At 37.7% G+C, this 19,408-nt stretch overlaps 1 protein-coding gene across 2 annotated transcripts in view; it reads left to right on the top strand.

Moving 5' to 3' along the window:
• Positions 1 to 9,433: 9,433 nt before the first annotated feature.
• Positions 9,434 to 19,408, top strand: part of LOC121316837 (adhesion G protein-coupled receptor B3-like) — a 195,973-nt gene continuing 185,998 nt past the window's right edge. For both annotated transcript variants that reach the window (XM_041252082.1, XM_041252081.1), the window contains exons 1-2: positions 9,434 to 9,480; positions 12,183 to 12,948. In XM_041252082.1, the coding sequence (XP_041108016.1) occupies positions 12,198 to 12,948 (751 nt within the window). In that variant the 5' untranslated portion in view covers positions 9,434 to 9,480; positions 12,183 to 12,197. The remainder of the gene's footprint in view (positions 9,481 to 12,182; positions 12,949 to 19,408) is intronic.

Raw genomic sequence — 19,408 nt, 5'->3', positions numbered from 1 at the left:
GTACTAGCCCCATGGCACTAAACTGTGGCCTATTCCATCAATTCCAGTCCTGGTCTTTATTCCAACAAGATAATTGCCTCTTAGCAGCTTCGTTAAACTACATTAGAACCTGCTTGGAGTAAAAACCTGGATTGGATTAGCTCTCGAGTACCACTGTACTAGACATTTTACTCCATGAATATTGTGTGACAGTGACAGTACACATTTTTTTTTAATGAAACTTTTGTCATTCATAGTGAACAAAGGTATTTACTAATCTGAAGAATCAGGTAGCAAATTAAATTTTATTGAAAGCTGTGACATTCTTTTCTTAATTGAATGTCCTTCGGTTATTTTAGTTAATAAGTCAGACATCTGTATTCATACACAGCTGAACAAATGCATGATAAACACATATACTGTGTATTTTTTCTAGATCTGAAACAGTAGTTTTTTTTTGTTTTTTTTTTAATACAAACCTTGCATGAGGGCAATATCTTATTTAATTTCGACCCATGGAACCTTAAAAATACTAGTTTATTTTCAAACAGCTTCCTGTTCGATTCACAGGGAATGTTGAGCACTTGACTCTGCTCTTATGAACTTACTACACAGTGAAGTAATTGTTATATGTGGTAGTCCCACTTTAGTAAAACATATTGTGCTGATAACACTGCTGTGCTTGCGTGAGGAACTATTCCCCTGCCCAGGAAAGTTGGATAAAACCACCACTAGGCAAATGTTTATCAGCCAGAAGGAATGAGCAGAGTTCTATTCTCATGGACAATGGTTTCCCAAACAAAGAAACCATGTATTACCATGAATATATTTCAAGTCCAGCTGAATTAAAAAATGATATTCAGTGCAGCAATAACTCAAAGCTTACAAGTACATATCGGCTTGTGTTTACCAACACTAAAGACCTGTACATACAGCAGTAATCTTGTGTATACCTATATGTACATCTTTCAGACAATTACATTTTTTTTTTTTTTTTAAAGCCTGCAGTATAACTCTGTGGGATAAGCTACAGCTAGAGGCCATTAAGACAGAGACCCAGCACAATTATGAAAATAACAAGGAGTCTAGTAGAGCTCGCATATCAACAACATTACTCGAAGGTTACTGTTTGCCTTCCCAGATATTCAACAGCATATAATTTAACAGGATTTCAGAAACTGGAATTTCTTTTTTTTTTTTTAGTGTTGTTCTTTGGGTAACATGTGGCACAACGCCCCTGGAGTGCAAATTAAAATCTTTCCAGTAACAGTAAATTACTGGGGGGGGTAGTGTGTTATTTAGTCAGATAGTGCCTTAGCATTGTTAAATTCTGCGTCTTCGCTAAATTCACTTTTCTGCTGTACGGCTGTTCATTCAAAAATACCAGTTCCAAACTTATACCCGACATAAAATTACAGGAGGAAACTGTTCAACTCATCCTTAGAAAGTACAATAAATGTAAGTCTGCCTTTTTCTTGGAGACAGTTTTGTAGGATATTCATAGCCAATTCGAAGCCTTTATTGTGTTTTTTTTTTTTTTTCCCTGGTTTTCAGGCACGTTTGAGTTCATTCAGTTCTGGTTCCATTATTTTCCTGTGCCGCTTTTTCTTTTAAAGACAGTTGAATTAGTGGTATTTTGTCTGACTCAGGAATTTCATCATACCATTCTTCAGCAGTTTTTCCATTTAAAAAAAATTATGTGATTGTTTGTCTGACATTTTGTTTTTTACGTTTTCTGCTTTACTTATCGATATTAAATGTTAGGACAGGTAAGTGCAGAATTTGAATCAAAGGTGATGTGTCTGTTGAAAGGTTGTGGGGGGTTAATGTAAGGCTGATAGAATGCAGCTAACCAATCAGAGAGCAGGATTTCTCCAAGCAGGTTTAGTTGGTTCTCGTTTAAGAAAGAGTTCCGTAAAATATATAATTCAAATATAATATATATATATATATATATAATATATATATATATATATATATTATATATATATATAGATATATATATATATATAATCCCGATTGTAAAACAATGTGTAACAAGATGAAATACAAACTAAAAAAAAAGATAGATTACCCTACTTTCCATGATCGAGTGATCTATGGGCAAATAAATCTTCCCCCTTCTTGTATTTATACAGTGTATTTACCCAATTACTTTTACAGTAATCCATTTTCCTTAATGCTGTGGAAATGTCACAACTGAAAGATTTGCTATCAACTGTGTATTTTTAAGTACATTTATTTTTCAGTTAACTAAAGAAATTGGTTTACTATAGTCTATAATTGAGTTTACACATTTGCACATCAAGGAAATGTTATTAACTCAACTCCAGGATAAATAGGATTGTATAAAAGGAATTTATCAAATCAACAAAGGTGAAGGTATATTGGCTTCACCAGAACATTTTTGGAGCTATTAATACCTGCAGCTACTGTCCAAGAACTAATTAAAACAAATGCTGAATCACTTAGAAGGCCTAAATGCTAAATAAATAAAGCAATAACCATGCCGTGGGAATATATACATTTCCTCATTCCCATTAACAATGCTAACATGCTTGTATTTGTATATATGTGCCTAGCTGTATTACATGCAGTTAGTTCCACAGTGGCTAAGCAATTAGACACCTAACAATACAGTTCTATAGCTGAGAACCCATTAGACTGCAATATGAACAAGACATAAAATAAAGCATATACTGCCCTCTGATTACTTTTTAATTGTGATATTCACGTGATCGGGGAAAGAACACAATAGAGCTAAACAATCAGTGTTTGAGGGCATGGTGGTTATGTATACTAAATCGTTGAAGTATTAACATTCAGTTACTTGATGTTTATTATCCACTCCTAGTTTTAATACATAATATCATTCTTTTGTATTACACAACAACAAAACACCATTCCTCCATTGTTTTTTTTTTGTTTGTTTTTTTATGAAGGTCAGCCATTTTGTTATTACTCAATAATGGTACAGCAAATAAAACACGGCTGAGAGCTGACTTTACTTAATGACACCTGTTCCAACACTGCTGCTAATAATGCAACGCTTCACTCAGATGCTCAAGTGTGGCTCTTTCAGTGGACTACTTAGACTAAGGTAAATAAGTCTTTAAAAGGTTGTTGTGTAGTAGTGATACTGTCATAACAAAACTCATTTGTTCAATCAATGACTCACCACAACAAAGCCATTAGATGCTAAACCCCCCCAAAAAAGTGTCACTACCTTTACATTACAAAAATACACCAGTAGTGTATATATACACACACAAATTGCAAAACTTAAAGCAAAAAGCAACTGTTTTAATTAGGCAACATTTCGATATTAATCGGTAAAGCTCGGCTGAATTCCCAAAAAATATGAGTTCAACTGAAATAAATTTATATAGGATATGCGTCAGAAAAACCACTCGCTAATTTTTATTTTCTTACCAGAAATAACCATTTAGAAATTATCTGTAGTTTGTGTAGTTTTTATACTTACTTTCTGTCCCATCTCCATTCCGCTCTGAATGGCTAAAGGTCGCTGACGGTCATCTCAGTGGTCTCTTATTACGCTACTGTAGTTTAACTGTCACTGTCATTTCACCCTGTTCTGACAAATCTTGTTGACTGAAGCCAGGAACGGCACAAGGATTTTTGCCGCCCTCCCTTTTCACTCTTTTTTTTTTTAAATATATATATATATATATAGTGATGGACCGCTGTGTTGGAAGTGAAACAAGACTCAGGAAGACCAGATGGGATTCCAAATTTGCTGCTTTTAATTACTGCACTCAATAAAATAACGGTGAATCCCTCTTTGGGCCGTGGTTCATGCCAATTCATTAAATAAAAATAACTCCCTCACTCTCTGCTCTTTCTCCCACTTTCCTCTTCTCTTTCTTTCCTCCAACACTCTCACTCACTCTTGTTCGCTGTTCTCCCGACTCACTCCCCCTACTTGTAGCCTCGGGGGAGAGGGAGGGTCCTGCCCACCACACGCACACACACTCCATATGCACGAGCACACACACTCACTAAAGCATGCACACACATACTCACACTAACGGCATGCCCCGTACCCTTACAAAACACAGAACACTAAACGAGACACAACAAACAAGACACACAAGACAACTATATACAATCATCTCTCTGGTTACAAACGGTAGTGACATCTACTGTCAGATCTACAATGACAATATTTATGATCAGTGGGTTCTACCACCATGCATGAGCTAAGAGTTGTAAATTACAAGTGATACAGGATACGCAGGTTACTTCAGACACATTGTATTTTCATTGTACCTTATTTGTACAGAACCATATTGAGTTCCTTAACTACTATAAAACTGGTATCTAACGTATAGGTTAGTGATCATATAATAATAATAAGTTGGTAAATCAATTTTTTTTTCAGCCCCTTGAAGCGGTGTTGCCAATTTAGCGAATTTCTTGCCAAATCTAGTGACTTTAACGGCTGACTTGGTGAGATTTGTTGTCCAAATCAACTAGCTAGTTTTGATTATACTGTATTAGCAACGTCCTTTTATAAGAATCATTGTCAGGGTAATTAAATGAAATCCAATAATGCCCCGCCCCATTTGAATACGCAAGGAACTTCAGTGCATCCTTTGCTTAGCAATAGGCTCAACAACCACAAGCCTGTTACCAGGGGAGACCAGATTTCGCATGACACCGCACCGGCATGATCAACCTCCCCCCAGCGCTCCCATACTTCCATATTTAGGACTACACCACTGCTCATGACATGGTTTCGTAACATCAGCAATAAGTTTTGCAGAACAAGAAACAGTGATCTAAGATGTTGAACATGTTACGATTAAAGAAATGTGAAGCATAAAATGTAATTATGTACTGATTTTGCCGCCCCCTTCAATTTGCCACCCTAGGGAGACCGCCCTTGAGGGGCTCTGGCTGCCACCTTCCCCCCTCACAACCGGACACGACCCATGGCAAGGCTGCACCCAGGACTCCTGGGTGCTATTGACTATGAGACACGGTTATGCTCTGCAATTCCGCTTAGACCCGCCACCCTTCAAGGGTGTGCTCCTTACCACCGTCAAACCAGCGTGCACAATTCTCCTTCAACAGGAGATCAGCAATCTTCAACAGAATAAAGCTCTGCTCTTGGTAAACCCAAGCGATGCCCTCAGCGGCTTATACTCCAAGTCCTTCTTGGTGCCCAAGAGGGATGGTGGTTTGGTTTGGTTTCAGACCTATTCTGGACCTCAGGGTCCTCAACATGTTCCTCAAACAAAGGAAGTTCAACATGTTGAAGACGCTTACTTCCATGTCCCGATCCGTCCCACGCACAGAAAATATCTGCGTTTCACCTTTCAAGGCAGCATGTACAAATTCTGTGTGCTGCCGTTTGGCCTCTCGCTGGCCCCCCACACATTTTCCAAGTGCATGGTGCAGCACTGGCTCCACTCAGGCTGCAGGGTATTCGGATCTTGAACTACCTGGATGATTGGCTAGTTTGTGTGCGTTCCAAAGCACGCACCAAGGCGCACACAATACAGGTCGTAGATCATGTGACGAAGTTAAGGCTCTCCATACATCAACAGAAGAGCAACTTCATACTGTCTCAGTCCAGTGTTCCTGGAGATAAAACTGAACTCTGTGAGCATGCTTTCCTCACTGTCGGAAGACAGGATTCGGTCATTGGAAGTCATACTCTCCCAATTCAGAGAGGATGCTCTTCTACAGGTCAGAATATTTCAAAGGTTGTTGGGGCTGATGGCGGCCACCTCGAGAATCCTTCCTGAAGGGCTGCTGAGAATGCGCCCGCTTCGAGCCTGGGTAAATACTCTCAAGTTGCACCTGGTTTGCAATCGATACCGGTGCGAGTGTCCAGACAATGCCGGAAGACACTGGAGTGGTGGCTCTGCCCTGGCAATCTGAGCCTCGGATCCCCCCTCGGCTCCCCTCACAGAAGGGAAGTTGTCACTACGGACGCCTCCAGCCTGGGTTGGGGAGCGGTCTGGAATGGGAGGAGAATAAGAGGTCAGTGGAAGGGACATTGGCAGCAAGCACATATAAATGCCCAAGAGCTGCAAGCAGTAGCCCTGGCGCTATCTCATTTTCGCATTTTGGTTTGCTCTCCTCTCCAACATGTTGTTGGGGCAACCGTGGCAGCTCCCGCTATGCAAGGACCTCCTGAGCCGCGGAGGGGTTATTATGGCACCTGAACCCAGCTCTGCTCCAACTCTGGGTCTGGCCATTCAATGGAGCCGTCTATCCAGACAAGGTTTGCCAGATGCAGTGGTAGAGACACTACAGTCTGCTAGGGCGCCTAGCACTAGAGCCCAGTATTCCTATAAATGGAAAGTTTTCCAAGACTGGTGTATTGCTGAGGGTCACGATCCTGTGACCTGCCCTATTGAGACAATCCTAACCTTCTTACAACACTTGTTTCATGCGGGAAAATCTGCATCCACTCTGAAGGTCTACCTGGCAGCAATATCAGTGTGCCATGATAAAATTGACTCAGTGTCCCCTGGGACACACTTCCTGGCAGTGTAGTTTCTTAAAGGGGCTCGGAGGCTCCGTCCTCCGATGAAAAGCATGGACCCTAAGTGGGATCTAGAATTGGTGCTGCGGGTCCTTACTGGTCCCCCATTAGAGCCCATGGCTTAAGCAGAGTTGTGCCCTTTTTCCCTCAAAGTGGCATTTTTATTAGCCATTAAGTCTGCCAGAAGAGTAAGTGAGCTTCATGCGCTGTCCATCGATGACACATGTATGGCATTCACTGGAAATGACTCGCGGGTAACATTAAGAACAAACCCAGCCTTTTTGCCAAAGGTGGTCTCATCATTCCATATTAACCAACCAGTTTTTTTGGAAACTTTCAGACCTCCCGCGCACGAGTCAGAGGAGGACCGTAGACAGCACACGCTTTGCCTGGTCCGGGCTCTGTGCTGTTACCTGGATAGGACAGCATCCTGGAGACAGTCCAACCAGCTATTTGTCTGTTACGGGTCGCGTTGTAGAGGTCAGGCCCTATTGAAGCAACATCTAGTACACTGGGTGGCAGATGCCATACGCTTGGCGTATGAACAGACGGACTCCCCCTTGCAAGGGGACATTACGGCCCATCCTACCAGGGGCCAAGCGACTTTGTGGGCTCTCTTTTATGGCACCTCCTGGGATGAGCTTTGCAATGCTGCTACATTGACAGGTAGTCAGACGTTTACGCGTTTTTACCGCCTTGATGTTACAAACTGAGCAAGGCCCTCTCTGGGCTCTAGAATGTTGCAGGTGGCATGCCCTTGGGCGTCATGCGGACTCTGAGACTATCGCCATGAGGCTGTACTGTCGGTAATCTGGAGCCATGACAGTTTTGGTACGGTTTCACGTTCGGTAATGGTTGTCATTCCACTTGAAAGGTAATGTTACCATAACCTTCTTACCTGAAAAGAATGACAACCATTACCCTTCGAGCGTCGTGTCCCCAGCTGACCTCCGATTTCAAAAGAAAATGACGATATGCTACTGTGAGGAAGACCCTCTTCAGCAGGAGGTGTCAGGGACTTCCTCCTTCAAGCAGTGCCCTGATAGGGCAGCTTTTTTATATATATGCTCAGTGACTGACGGTCAGAGAAGCTCTTCCCTTTCGGTAATGGTTGTCGTTTATTCAATGGCTCTGCATTCCTTCATTTGCATTTTACCCGAGGTATGGTATCTATGTATGCTCTGTTATTTAAGTAATAATGTACAAAGTGTGATTCACCTTTTTAGTACCAGAACTTTATAAGAGGTATTAAAAGTTAACAAACTTTGACGAAACCCCACTCAGAGCGTGTACATTAACAGAGAAACACTGACAGCAAGCAGTTACAATGTCAGATACACAAGTAATCTAAACCCACTTTTAATTAAGTAGCTCATGTCATTGTAGTTGGAGTCAAGAGAGCTGAAATGTCAAATGATCATGCAATTTCTAAGGATCCAGGTAACAAAAAAAAAAAAAAAAAAACAACAACACAGGCTTGCACTCAAGATGGCAGCCATATAATTGAGTGTGTGTGTGTGTGTGTGTGTGTGTGTGTGTGTGTGTATATATATATATATATATATATATATATATATATATATATATATATATATATATATATATATATATATATATATATAACTATTCAAATGATTGCAAGTAACATCAAAAGGGTAGTGGAGGGATTAAAAAAAAAAAACATGTGTATATTGTTGACCATTCTTCCTGTGATTGGTAGAATCCACCTACACAAATTCAAATTGCATAATATGTCGCCCGCGCATTTATAATTTGACAAATTGTATAACTGTGCAGCTAATGCATTATCCTCTGAAACAAATAACCATTCCTTTCCACGACACATACATGCTTTCTGCACAGTTCTAGATCGGGTTGTTTTACTTCAACCTTTATAGAACAGTCCGGAACACAGCTAAAACTGGTTGGATTCTGAATTGAACAATTACACATTTAAATAATCTAATACAATTTTGTCACAAACGAATCACCCCTTAAAAAAAAAAAAAAAAAAAAAAACACCAACGCTGTATCAACTCTACCACAGCACAAAGTTTGGTAACGACCTTTAGGAAATAGATACTGCCAAATTGCAACGCCAAAAACGAATACAAAAAAAAAGAGAGAAACAAATAGAAGATCGAGACTCTGCCCCTTCAACACCTATTTAGTAAGCACATTTCCCATTCTCCCAACCCCCACAAAGCTCCTTAACAATAACCAGACCTGTGACTTCCCCGGTGTGGTGCTGATGCGATAGCTCCTTCAGGCTCAAGAAGCTGTGGACCCAAGGCACGTTTACCCCCTGCCTCCCTTTCTAAACTGGAAGCCGTGGGCAAACGGTGGAAAAAAAGTACCAGGCGCAGCAAGTACCGTCCTACGTACTTTATCTTTGTGGCTGTGACGTGATATTGCAGCCCCAGTCCTGAAGCTGAGAGAAGCCAGAGAGTGTTCTCCGATCTCACTCAGCATTCAAACATCTTCACTCCATCAGCCAAGGAATTTTTCTTTTCGACCTGCTGCCTGTCTTGTAGTATCTGTGGAGAGACACCCGGATAGAAAAGAAAAAAGGAAAGAAGACCAGTTTATTTGCTTGCATTTCATTTAAAAAAAAAAAAAATATATATATATATATATATATATATATATATATATATATATATATATATATTATATAAGACGTCGCGAAACAAATAGTCTTTTAATTCATTTAATTGAAGACACCCGCAATCCCACCCCCGTAATAAAATTTGGACATTGTGGTTCCGTTTTAGTGGAAGAAGCAAGGGAAATGAGCCAGGTTGGAGTTTAATAGCGCATTTCCCCCTACAACTCACCGTCTTTTTGTTGAACTGGACTTTTGCTGCAGGCAATGGGAAGTAATCATTTTAAAGAAGACAGTTTTTTTTGTTTTTTTGTTTTTTGTTTTGTTGTTGTGTGCTAGTATGATGGAAAAATAGCCACCGCTTCCGGATTGTAAGGTAATTTCTTTATGTATTTATTATTATTATTATTAGTATTATTATTATTATTATTATTATAGTATTATTATTAGTAGTAGTAGTAGTAGTAGTAGTAGTAGTAGTATAGTAGTAGTATTTTTATTTTATTTATTTCTGTAAATTGTACAGCAAAATTCAATTTAAGAATCAAATTCAGGAGCTTGGTCCGCGACGACGACATCAAACTTTCAAATTCACTATATTTTTGATATTAAAAGAAAAGACTACGTTAAATGATCAATTTAGTATGGATAGCGACACCTGACTAATATATTCAAACCTTATATATATATATATATATATATATATATAATATTAGGTATATATTGATATATAATATATATATATATAGCGGAATTTAAGAGAGGTGTAATTCAGTATGTTTTTAGTAGGACATTTGCTAAGGATGGAGTTATGGCGCCGTCTATGTTTCATTAAATGTGTGTCATCTAGACTAGAAATTATCAGTCAAGATGCCCAGGCTAAAACGTTTTTCTTGAAAACTTATCTTTTATTTTAAAATGTCAAGATTTGCCAGCAATTTCTCGTGTTTCATTGTTTATCTCTAGGCTATATTGTGCAAGAATACGCATGGTATACAACGATTTCATAATATTAAGTGTTTTAAAAAACAAACAAACAAAAAAAAAAAAAAAAACAGATACAATTAAATGTAGTTTTTTTTTTTTAAAAAAAATAATAAAACACATAAAGTACTAGCTATAAAAAAAGACGCACTGCTTGTGGAACACTGCATATTGGAATGCTACGCACCAATTAGTACAAGACATAAAAGCACAAGCAAAGTGCGCTGCATAAGCTACATCAAATAAAGAACATGTCTATCCGTGGTATAGTTGATTCTAGAATGTAAATCAAAGTAATTTAGAGGATCCGCTAGAGTTACTCGACACCATTTTCTTTAGCGTTTCAACGCCTACACAATCGGCTGTGACAAGGCAAACAGCTGCATTGCCTGCAGGATTATTAATACAATCAGAAGGACACCACACACCATTTTTAGCCAGTATAACAATTGTTTTCATGCAAAACGTTAATACCATGTTTCAGACCTGAATATGAAATATCCATGACAAAGATGAACGCATCCTTATAATGTAGAATGGGGCAGGTGAAAACTCCCACACAGTGTGTTTGACTCGGTTGTATTTTAGAGGGGTAGATGGTGGCTGGGTGAATTATTAAAATGCAAGTACATAAAACGTTTTCTTTTTTAACTTCCTTCGTTAGTTTTCACGAAGCTGACTGTATGGGCACACTTGACAGCTGATTTGATTAAAAAGCCCGGCGTTTATGAGATGTACCGAAACACACGTTCGTCTACTTGATTTCTATCATTTTCACAGTTATTTGAAATTAAATAGCACTTAGTGGCTCTGTTGAATTTTTTGCAAAGATGCGTAACTTCTGATTTTATTGGGTGATCTCAACACTTCATCTGCGTCTACAGTCAGATCCATAAAAGCCGGAGTATTAGCGCAGTGGGGTGTTGATTTACAAATCAGGAAATACAGCATACTGGTTTATATTACAATGTAATTATGTGTTACAAATACACTATATACATCAGTTTCTTATTCATTATTAATTTATTTTATGTACATCGTATATAAAAATGACTCGTAGCCTGCCTTAAGAACCACGCAGTAGAAATATAAGTGCAATACTACTGCAGTGTGACAAACGATTTAGTACTTTTGTCAGTAGACAGTGGAAGCATTATGAGACAGACCTGGCAACACACAGGTCATAATGTATTAGATAAGCTCAAGCCGTTTAATGGCACCTGCTGATTTCAGTAATATCCCAAGTCCAATACAAAAGCCGTGAATTACATGTAAAATGAAATGATAACTAATGTAACCTCGTATTTCCATGTTAATCTGTTTATTGGTGTTTAATATAATTGAAAACGCGCTCACGCCGAATTCTATTTCAGGCTACCTGGCATTATGGTGCTGATATTAAAGTAAAAGAGCACAATGATACTGAAAAAAATGAACTGCAGACGTTATCTGTGCAGGATATAATACATTCTGCATATTTTGAATTGTTTTGATCTTAATACAGTGTTTTGTTAAGATTGCTGTATTTAGCTTTTCTGTAAAATAAAATAAAAATAGCATTAATACAATTGTTACTGTTTCACAAACCCTTAGGTTACATCATTCAATTCAGCAGTACAAAAATAAATAAAACATAAAAGCTTTTACAGTAAAACAAAATAAATAAACACATTAATAATAATAATAATAAATAATAATAATAATAATAATAATAATAATAATAATAAATACACTTATTGATCATTCCTTGCACATCGATGAAAATTAGTTATGAATCGTTTTAATGTATGGTTTCCACATGGTGGCGCTGTTTGCCCAAAGTTAATTGTATCCATACAAAAAAAAAAAAAATCTGGTTTCTACAGTGTGTTACATGATAACCTATCAGAGAGCTGGCCAGGTATTTTCTTTCTTAATTTTATTGGACCGCTAAAACATAAAGATTTTAGAGTCTAAGGGAAAAAGGAGGTACAGGGAATAATCATCAAACTGTCTATGGATCAGATGTTGCTCTCAGGGTTCAGTTCAAGACTGTCTTTGTGTCTTCCTGCAATCTTTTAGTGTGTTACTTGCATTTTTGTCTCCTTCTTGCAGGCCAAATGACAAAGGATGAAGGCTATTCGTAACCTGCTGATTTATATATTTTCCACCTATCTCCTTGTTATGTTAGGATTTATTGGTGCACAAGACTTCTGGTGTTCCACTTTCGTCAAGGGAGTCATTTATGGATCTTACTCTGTAAATGAAATGTTTCCGAAAAACTTTACAAACTGCACTTGGACGTTGGAAAACCCAGATCCTACCAAATACAGCATCTACCTGAAATTTTACAAACGTGACCTAAACTGTTCTAACTTTTCTCTGTTGGCTTACCAGTTTGATCATTACTCTCACGAGAAGATCAATGATTTGTTGAGGAGCAACGAATCCATCGTTTACTTGTGTGATTCAAAGAGCAGCTACATATTTCTGCAGCACGACAAGAATTTTGTGCAGCTGCGGAGGGTCTACCCTTTTGATTTCCCTGGATTGATACAGAAGAAAGAAGACGATCAGAAGTCTGCTTTGGAGTTTTTAGTTCTAAACAAGGTCAGCCCTAGCCAGTTCGGCTGTCAGGTGCTGTGCACATGGTTGGAGACCTGTTTGAAAGCTGAAAAGGGGACTGTAGAATCGTGTGGGATAGTTTATACAAAATGCAGCTGCCCTCAGCATTTGGGAGATGGAGATTTAGAAAACGTATTTCTGCTCAATAACGTGGTGTTGCCACTAAATGCTCAAACAGAGGGATGTCTAACCCCACAGCTCAGGACTGAGCAGGTTTGCAACCTCAGCGCCGAAGTCAAACGACCACCAAAAGAGGGTGAGCATGTTCATTTTCACATCATCAGAGTTCAATGACAATATGACTGTTTCTGTGCTTTAAAAAGAAAATCTAATCTATATAGGTTATTCCTTAGTGTAAACAATGCCATTGTGTTTACCCTCAAGAGTAATGGATTACATTTGAGCAATTAAGGACGATTTGTGCAATACATTGCATCGCTGGCTGAGCTGAACTGTCAGTTTACAGTGTTGTGTGATTGTTTTGCTGCCTTATCTTCACAGTACTGGCTAACCTGTTCTTTCCATTATTTTATGAAAGAGATGAAGAACACTGGAGAGGGTTGCACTCTTGGCAGAGTCTTGATAGTTCTGCATGCTGAGCAAATGGCAGAAACACTGTGCAGACAGTGTAGGTGTTATGTAAGAATTTCATGTCAGATTATGTACATTATTTAAAATATATTTTAGTACCATATAGGCAGGTATAAACAGGTGCTTTTCTAACTAAATTTTCCTCCCCCATCACTTTTAAAAATTCTATCATGATTTCTAATTCAACAGTTCAACATACATCCTTATAAAATTAGACCGTGTTGTGTTGCTAGTCTACACATTGTCAGTATTGTAGGCTCAGTGCAATTTCCCACTTTCCTACCTGCTCAGTATTAAAATCACAGGGTCTATTTAATTGATAAAAATAGGTGAATCTAAATAACAACACCACTTCAGGAGACTCACGATCAGGAGACTGACACACATTGTTAGAGTTGTTGGTTTCCTCAATAGGACTTTTTTTTTTTTTTTTGAAAGAATGCTCTATTTAGATTTGCCACTATTAAGCAGTAGTTCTTTGTCTAAGTGGGACACCATTTAATGTGACATTTGTCTGACATGACCCCCATTGAAAAATGTTCTAATCATAGTTCATAATGTTTATTTTTTAATAAATACACAAAAAAATTAATGAATAATAAAGCAAGACGCTAAAATGCTAAAATGTCTCGACTATAAAAGAACTGCTGCAGCACTGCAGCCATTAAGTATGGTATTGGTTTTCTTGTGATGTGCTGATTTCTCAACCCCACTGAAACCTTTCCAAGACCCCCTCAGAGGATTACGAGCCCCACTTTCAGAGTTACTGGTTTAGATCAATTGAGTATTGACCAGCTCCCCTGACTATTTTTTTCATTTTGTTGGTCGTAATACAGGGATCCACTGTATAGGGAATTTAACTTCAGTTCATAACAATTATTATATATATATATATATATATATATATATATATATATATATATATATATATATATATATGCAATGCACAACAGACATCATGATTATGAGGATATATATGAGAGATAGTCTGTCAAAGAAAAATATTAATAATAATAATAAACCAACCCAGGTTTTTCTATACAACACCCGTCTTGCTTTTTAGTGATCTTATTAGCTGCTGGGATGCTTTTGTCACATTTGGCAGCCATTTTAATGAGGTCAGTATGGAGCATCCGATGAAAAAAATCATAGAGACACAGGTGCGTGGCAACTGTTTGGTGAATAGGTGTTAGGTTAAAGCCAATGGCAGAGACTGTACTTTTCTAAAGAGCAGTTTTCGGTTGGTCTGAGCATATCCAAAGTAATTCAATTAATTAAATTTTGAGTTTGTTCAGATGAATTGTCATCAAGTGATTGGGAGATGCTCTGTAAAGTTGACAGCAATGTTTAGAAAATGGTGGGAGGAGTGAGGGCACCAAGTGGGTAATGGCATTTTAGAATGGAATACTGATTAGAGGGCACTTTTGCTGTACAGCAAGTATTATTGCATCAGCTATCTAAAGGATGACTGCCATCAAAAAGCTACAGATGAAAACTGAAACTCTGATAAACAGATAAATGTTATTAATTTCCTTCCATTGATTCTTCCTAGTGCCAGTGCAACAACACAAAGATAACAAATCAGAATTAAAAAAGGTCATGCAATCATTCTTTGTGCTTTTTTTCTACAGTGGCTCACTTTTTTAATATTTGTACCAGTCAAATAAAAACTGGTGCGTTCCATTAGCCTTTGTTTCAGATGGAAATAAAGCACTTAGTGTATTCTGACAGAAAAGCACTTTCATAAAATTTTGAATCATGAAAGAATCCAAGAAAGGCTTTCAAAAGTGATGGTTATTTTTGTTCTGCCATTGTCTTTAAACATCAGTCAACATTGAAGAAATAACTTTCCTAGTTTTATGGTTTGCTAATTCATATTTGTTATGGTTCGCCTTAATCTTATTTGAAGAAATTGACACAAGTAAGTATTGTATCCAGTGTATTTTGTGCTGAAACCAATGTTTCAAAGCTATTTTTGTAATCAACCAAGCTATAATAAATAAATAAAAATACAAGTATTTCTACATAATCTGATGCCATCTGTTTAATTGCTAGTGGCATTAAAAAAAAATAACAAAAAAAGCAGCAGTATTTTAGAACAAAGAAAATACATAAAATGTTTGTTTATTTGGGTAGGATTAAACCATATCAAATTGCATCAATCTAAACTTTGTTTAAGGTTCAAAACTTCAAAGAAATATAATTGATTAAATAGGCAAATGGCACATTCTTCTGTTTGATAAGAACATGTTTTTTGCTCAATATGTTGATAACCGCTTATCAGAGCCTGCATCAGCTAATATTTTTTAAGATTTTACTTGACGTTCCTATTTTTAGCACAGGGTTGAAAATCCGCCTTTATCTGGATAGTCACTAGATCTGTTGCTTGCTGCATTAGAGTCAGCTATTAAAGATATTCTATTTTCAAATCAGTGAGTTATCAAACTAAATAAAAGACAGTGAAATGTCCCCTTCTTGTACTAGGCAAACTGATCTTTAGCAGAAATCACTGTCGAGCCCTATTAAAGTGTTGTGGGCTAACAGACAGTTGTCATACTGATGCGCTAGGGAGGCTGCACAGTGGTTGTTCCCTTGAGCCAGCATTGCAGCCGTTGTATGTGCTGATGCATCAGGGAGGCAAAATAGGCTGATCCCTGGAGCCAGCATTACACTTCAGCCATCAACACCAGCCAGGAGGATATCTACATCATCAGATGGAAGGAAATGTAGATGGATATCGCAGATGCACATTAGTTTACAGTAAAAGAAGCAATGTCTTAGTTGGTTCTTATCTTGGCGAGAGCTGAGTCAAATGTCAGTAAGAAGTTTTAACACCTACTCTCATGTAATGGAAATGGAAAATAATGGAGTGCCTTTACCGAATGCACTACTCAGTCATTGAAGACATTTTAAAGAAATCGTGCAGATTTACCGAAGCAGCCTAAACTGGCTGCAAGGTTCCTAAAGCAAATTGGGTCTTTGTCGGCCAGAATAATATTGAAAATGTGCATACTGTAGCGAAAGTGCCACACAGAGAGAGAACGTGCACGCAAGATCAGATTTTTTTTTCTTGCTGAAATACTTTTCGATGATTTGTCAATGTGTAATATGCGTCCACATGGGTGATGGTAATGATGATCAGGAGGCGAGACCTGGTGATTAGAGTAAATGTTGGAGGTGATGATCTTGTGTTTTCGCAAATCATCCCAGTAGGTGAATATGCCACATAGACCCAAAGTACCGTCTGGTATCTTGTCTACGGTGACAAATTGCACCTTTATCTCCCTCCCATTTCTCATCATATCGGCTGCTGCATACTATATGACTGAATGCTCATGAGATAATCAAACAATTTGCCCTGAGGCACATCATCGTCGGCAGCCATTTTGGGAACTTTAGTGTGCATGTCTTGTCTGAATGAAAATGAATGGTTTTGTGACAACTGCTATTTCTTATGAAATCACTATATTCAAATTAATATTTCGATAGTACCCCGGTCAACAAAGACAAAATCTGCATTCCTGAATGTAGTGTAGTACATCGATAAGACAAGCGTTTGCTGTATTTATTTTCAAGTGGCAAATACATATATACACTATTCTTTCAGAAATGTCAATTTTCAAGGGGAAATTTATAGTATTATACGGCAAAGGGTACATTTCACTATAATCGTGAAATTCATGTTAACTGTTAAAAATAAATACAGCCTTATTCATGGTTCCATCCCTCTTTTGCTCAGGGCTCCAGTCATGGAATGTGCTAGATTTCTCTTGATTGTGCCAGTGAAAAATCAAGAAAATTATCCAGACATGTTACCTGATATATCCCCAGATTCTGATACCCTCAATAACTTGAATGTCATAATTAGATCACAATTTCACAAGCAGTGTTTAAATTAATTGTGTCATCGGATATATGCCATTTAACAGTGCAGCAGCTTTTTTAATTGAGTTAACATGTTGTTCTATGTAATAAATTGTTGAGAAGAAAAACACATTATAGTAATGTGCTTTTTTAAAAGTATATACAACATATAAAACATTACTTATATACATATAAACTTAACTCAAAGTTATGGTTAAGCTACCTTTGTAATTTTAATTGGTACTGTATAACATAGAAGGCGTAATACATTAAAAGAGTTAGAGCTGTATTCTGATCATTAACATATCTACATATATACAACAAGGGGCATTCAGAACAGAAAATAGGAGACACTTTTTTACACAGAGAATTGTGAGGGTCTGGAATCAACTCCCCAGTAATGTTGTTGAAGCTGACACCCTGGGATCCTTCAAGAAGCTGCTTGATGAGATTTTGGGATCAATAAGCTACTAACAACCAAACGAGCAAGATGGGCCGAATGGCCTCCTCTCGTTTGTAAACTTTCTTATGTTCTTATGTTCTTATATCTGCCAAAGCGATTCTGATGACAGTGCAATAGGGTCCCAAATATACAACTGAGCACTGAGTTAAGACCCGCTGAAACAAGATTTATTTAGTGGTGCAATCAGGAACTTTAACAAGTGAACACACTATAAAAAGCAAAGTAGTCCTAAGTAGCCACTGGGTGTGCTTGGACTGACACAGAAAGAGGAAATCAAAGAAAGAAAAGTAAAAGAAAAAAGAACCTAAGACGAACAAACAACAAAATGGAAGAAACTAACACTATTATTCGTAAATTATTATTATTCCTATTTTGCGGATACAATGGAGTACTACATTTATTTTCACAAGGACTGTAACAATTTATTTTCATGGCAATTATTACAAGTGAAAATATTTACGTACAGTATATGGAGAGCAGCATAACAGGAACGCCACTTCTGTCTGTCCTTCCTTGTTGCTAGTGCTGTGTGTGTGTATCATGTGCAACTTTAAACAAGTTAACTGCTATGTAAAGTTAACACAGTGTATTTACTTTGTTTCCGTGATTGAAATAAGTCACTACTATCGGCAGACCTGAAATATTTGTTTCACTGCCTGATAATGTATGAGTTTAACTAGTTTGAAACATTATAACGAATTAGAAAATGGATTGGAGATTTCCTTTAACCTGATTGGTCAATACCAGGGTTTAAATCTCTGCTGACGGGCCTCGAATGTTATCTTTCAAACTAAGTTTAATCACTGCTCCAAATCAATCCACCCGGAAATACGTAAATACATCCGTGTATTTTACCTTTTGCCTGCTTGTTGGAAGTCTCCGTTCTTGTAGTGCACACGCCCTCTTAATGTTGTCTGTCAATGTAAAATATTCTGCTTCCTCGCTGTCCTATCTATTTATTTACATTTAGTATAGCAAATAAAGAATCAAAAATAAAATAATCGAGAAAGTGTTTGCTGTCAGTGGCAATACAATAACCACAACACTATAGCAACTAGTCTCTGGTTTGAATGACGACTTGAAATTAAACAACTGCACGCAGTCTGATTACGTTCAACAACTTTATTTAAGCATATCACAGTAACAACACAGGCACGTCGTATCTCTTGTAAAACCAGGAGAAGGAGGCTTTGACTTTATGAACACACACTGTGAACAAGTAACTGGGCAAACAGCATGATCAGGATTAACACATACTGCAGATAACTAGATTATTTTTAATTACCAAAACCTTTTACTTTATTTATTTTGCTAATAAATGTTAGGACCTTAAATACTGAGACATACACAAACGCACGAACATGCACTCAGATGCAAAAAATAAAATAATTCTACTTTTATTCTTCACGTGATCTTTTCACAAACGGTGGGGGCAGTTGTGCTCCGGGAAATATTCCATGAGAATTAAAGCTGCGGTTATGTTGAAACTCTAGTAGATTACAAACTCGGAGGGAACGTGATGCGGCACTTCATGTCCCACTCGAAAATGAATCAGCTGCTGCTTCTAGTAGACAGATCAGGGAGGGTAGTAAGTATTTAACACTTTACATGTAGTAATGCCAATGCCATGAAATAATGTACCTTGTGTAACTATATAAATAAATGATTGACCTACGTGCCTCTACCTCTTTTATTGTAGTCGAGAAGCATGGTTTACATATTCCCTCGGCGAGTGACCTACTACTTACTGTTTGCGTTTCCCGCAAGTCACTTCTACCTGCAAAATGGAGCCTTGCAT

The sequence above is a fragment of the Polyodon spathula genome, chromosome 6, assembly GCF_017654505.1.
Source record: "Polyodon spathula isolate WHYD16114869_AA chromosome 6, ASM1765450v1, whole genome shotgun sequence".
Classification (NCBI taxonomy): Eukaryota; Metazoa; Chordata; class Actinopteri; order Acipenseriformes; family Polyodontidae; genus Polyodon; species Polyodon spathula.
Note: the sequence above shows the minus strand (reverse complement) of the source record. Positions and strands in the feature narration are given on the sequence as shown.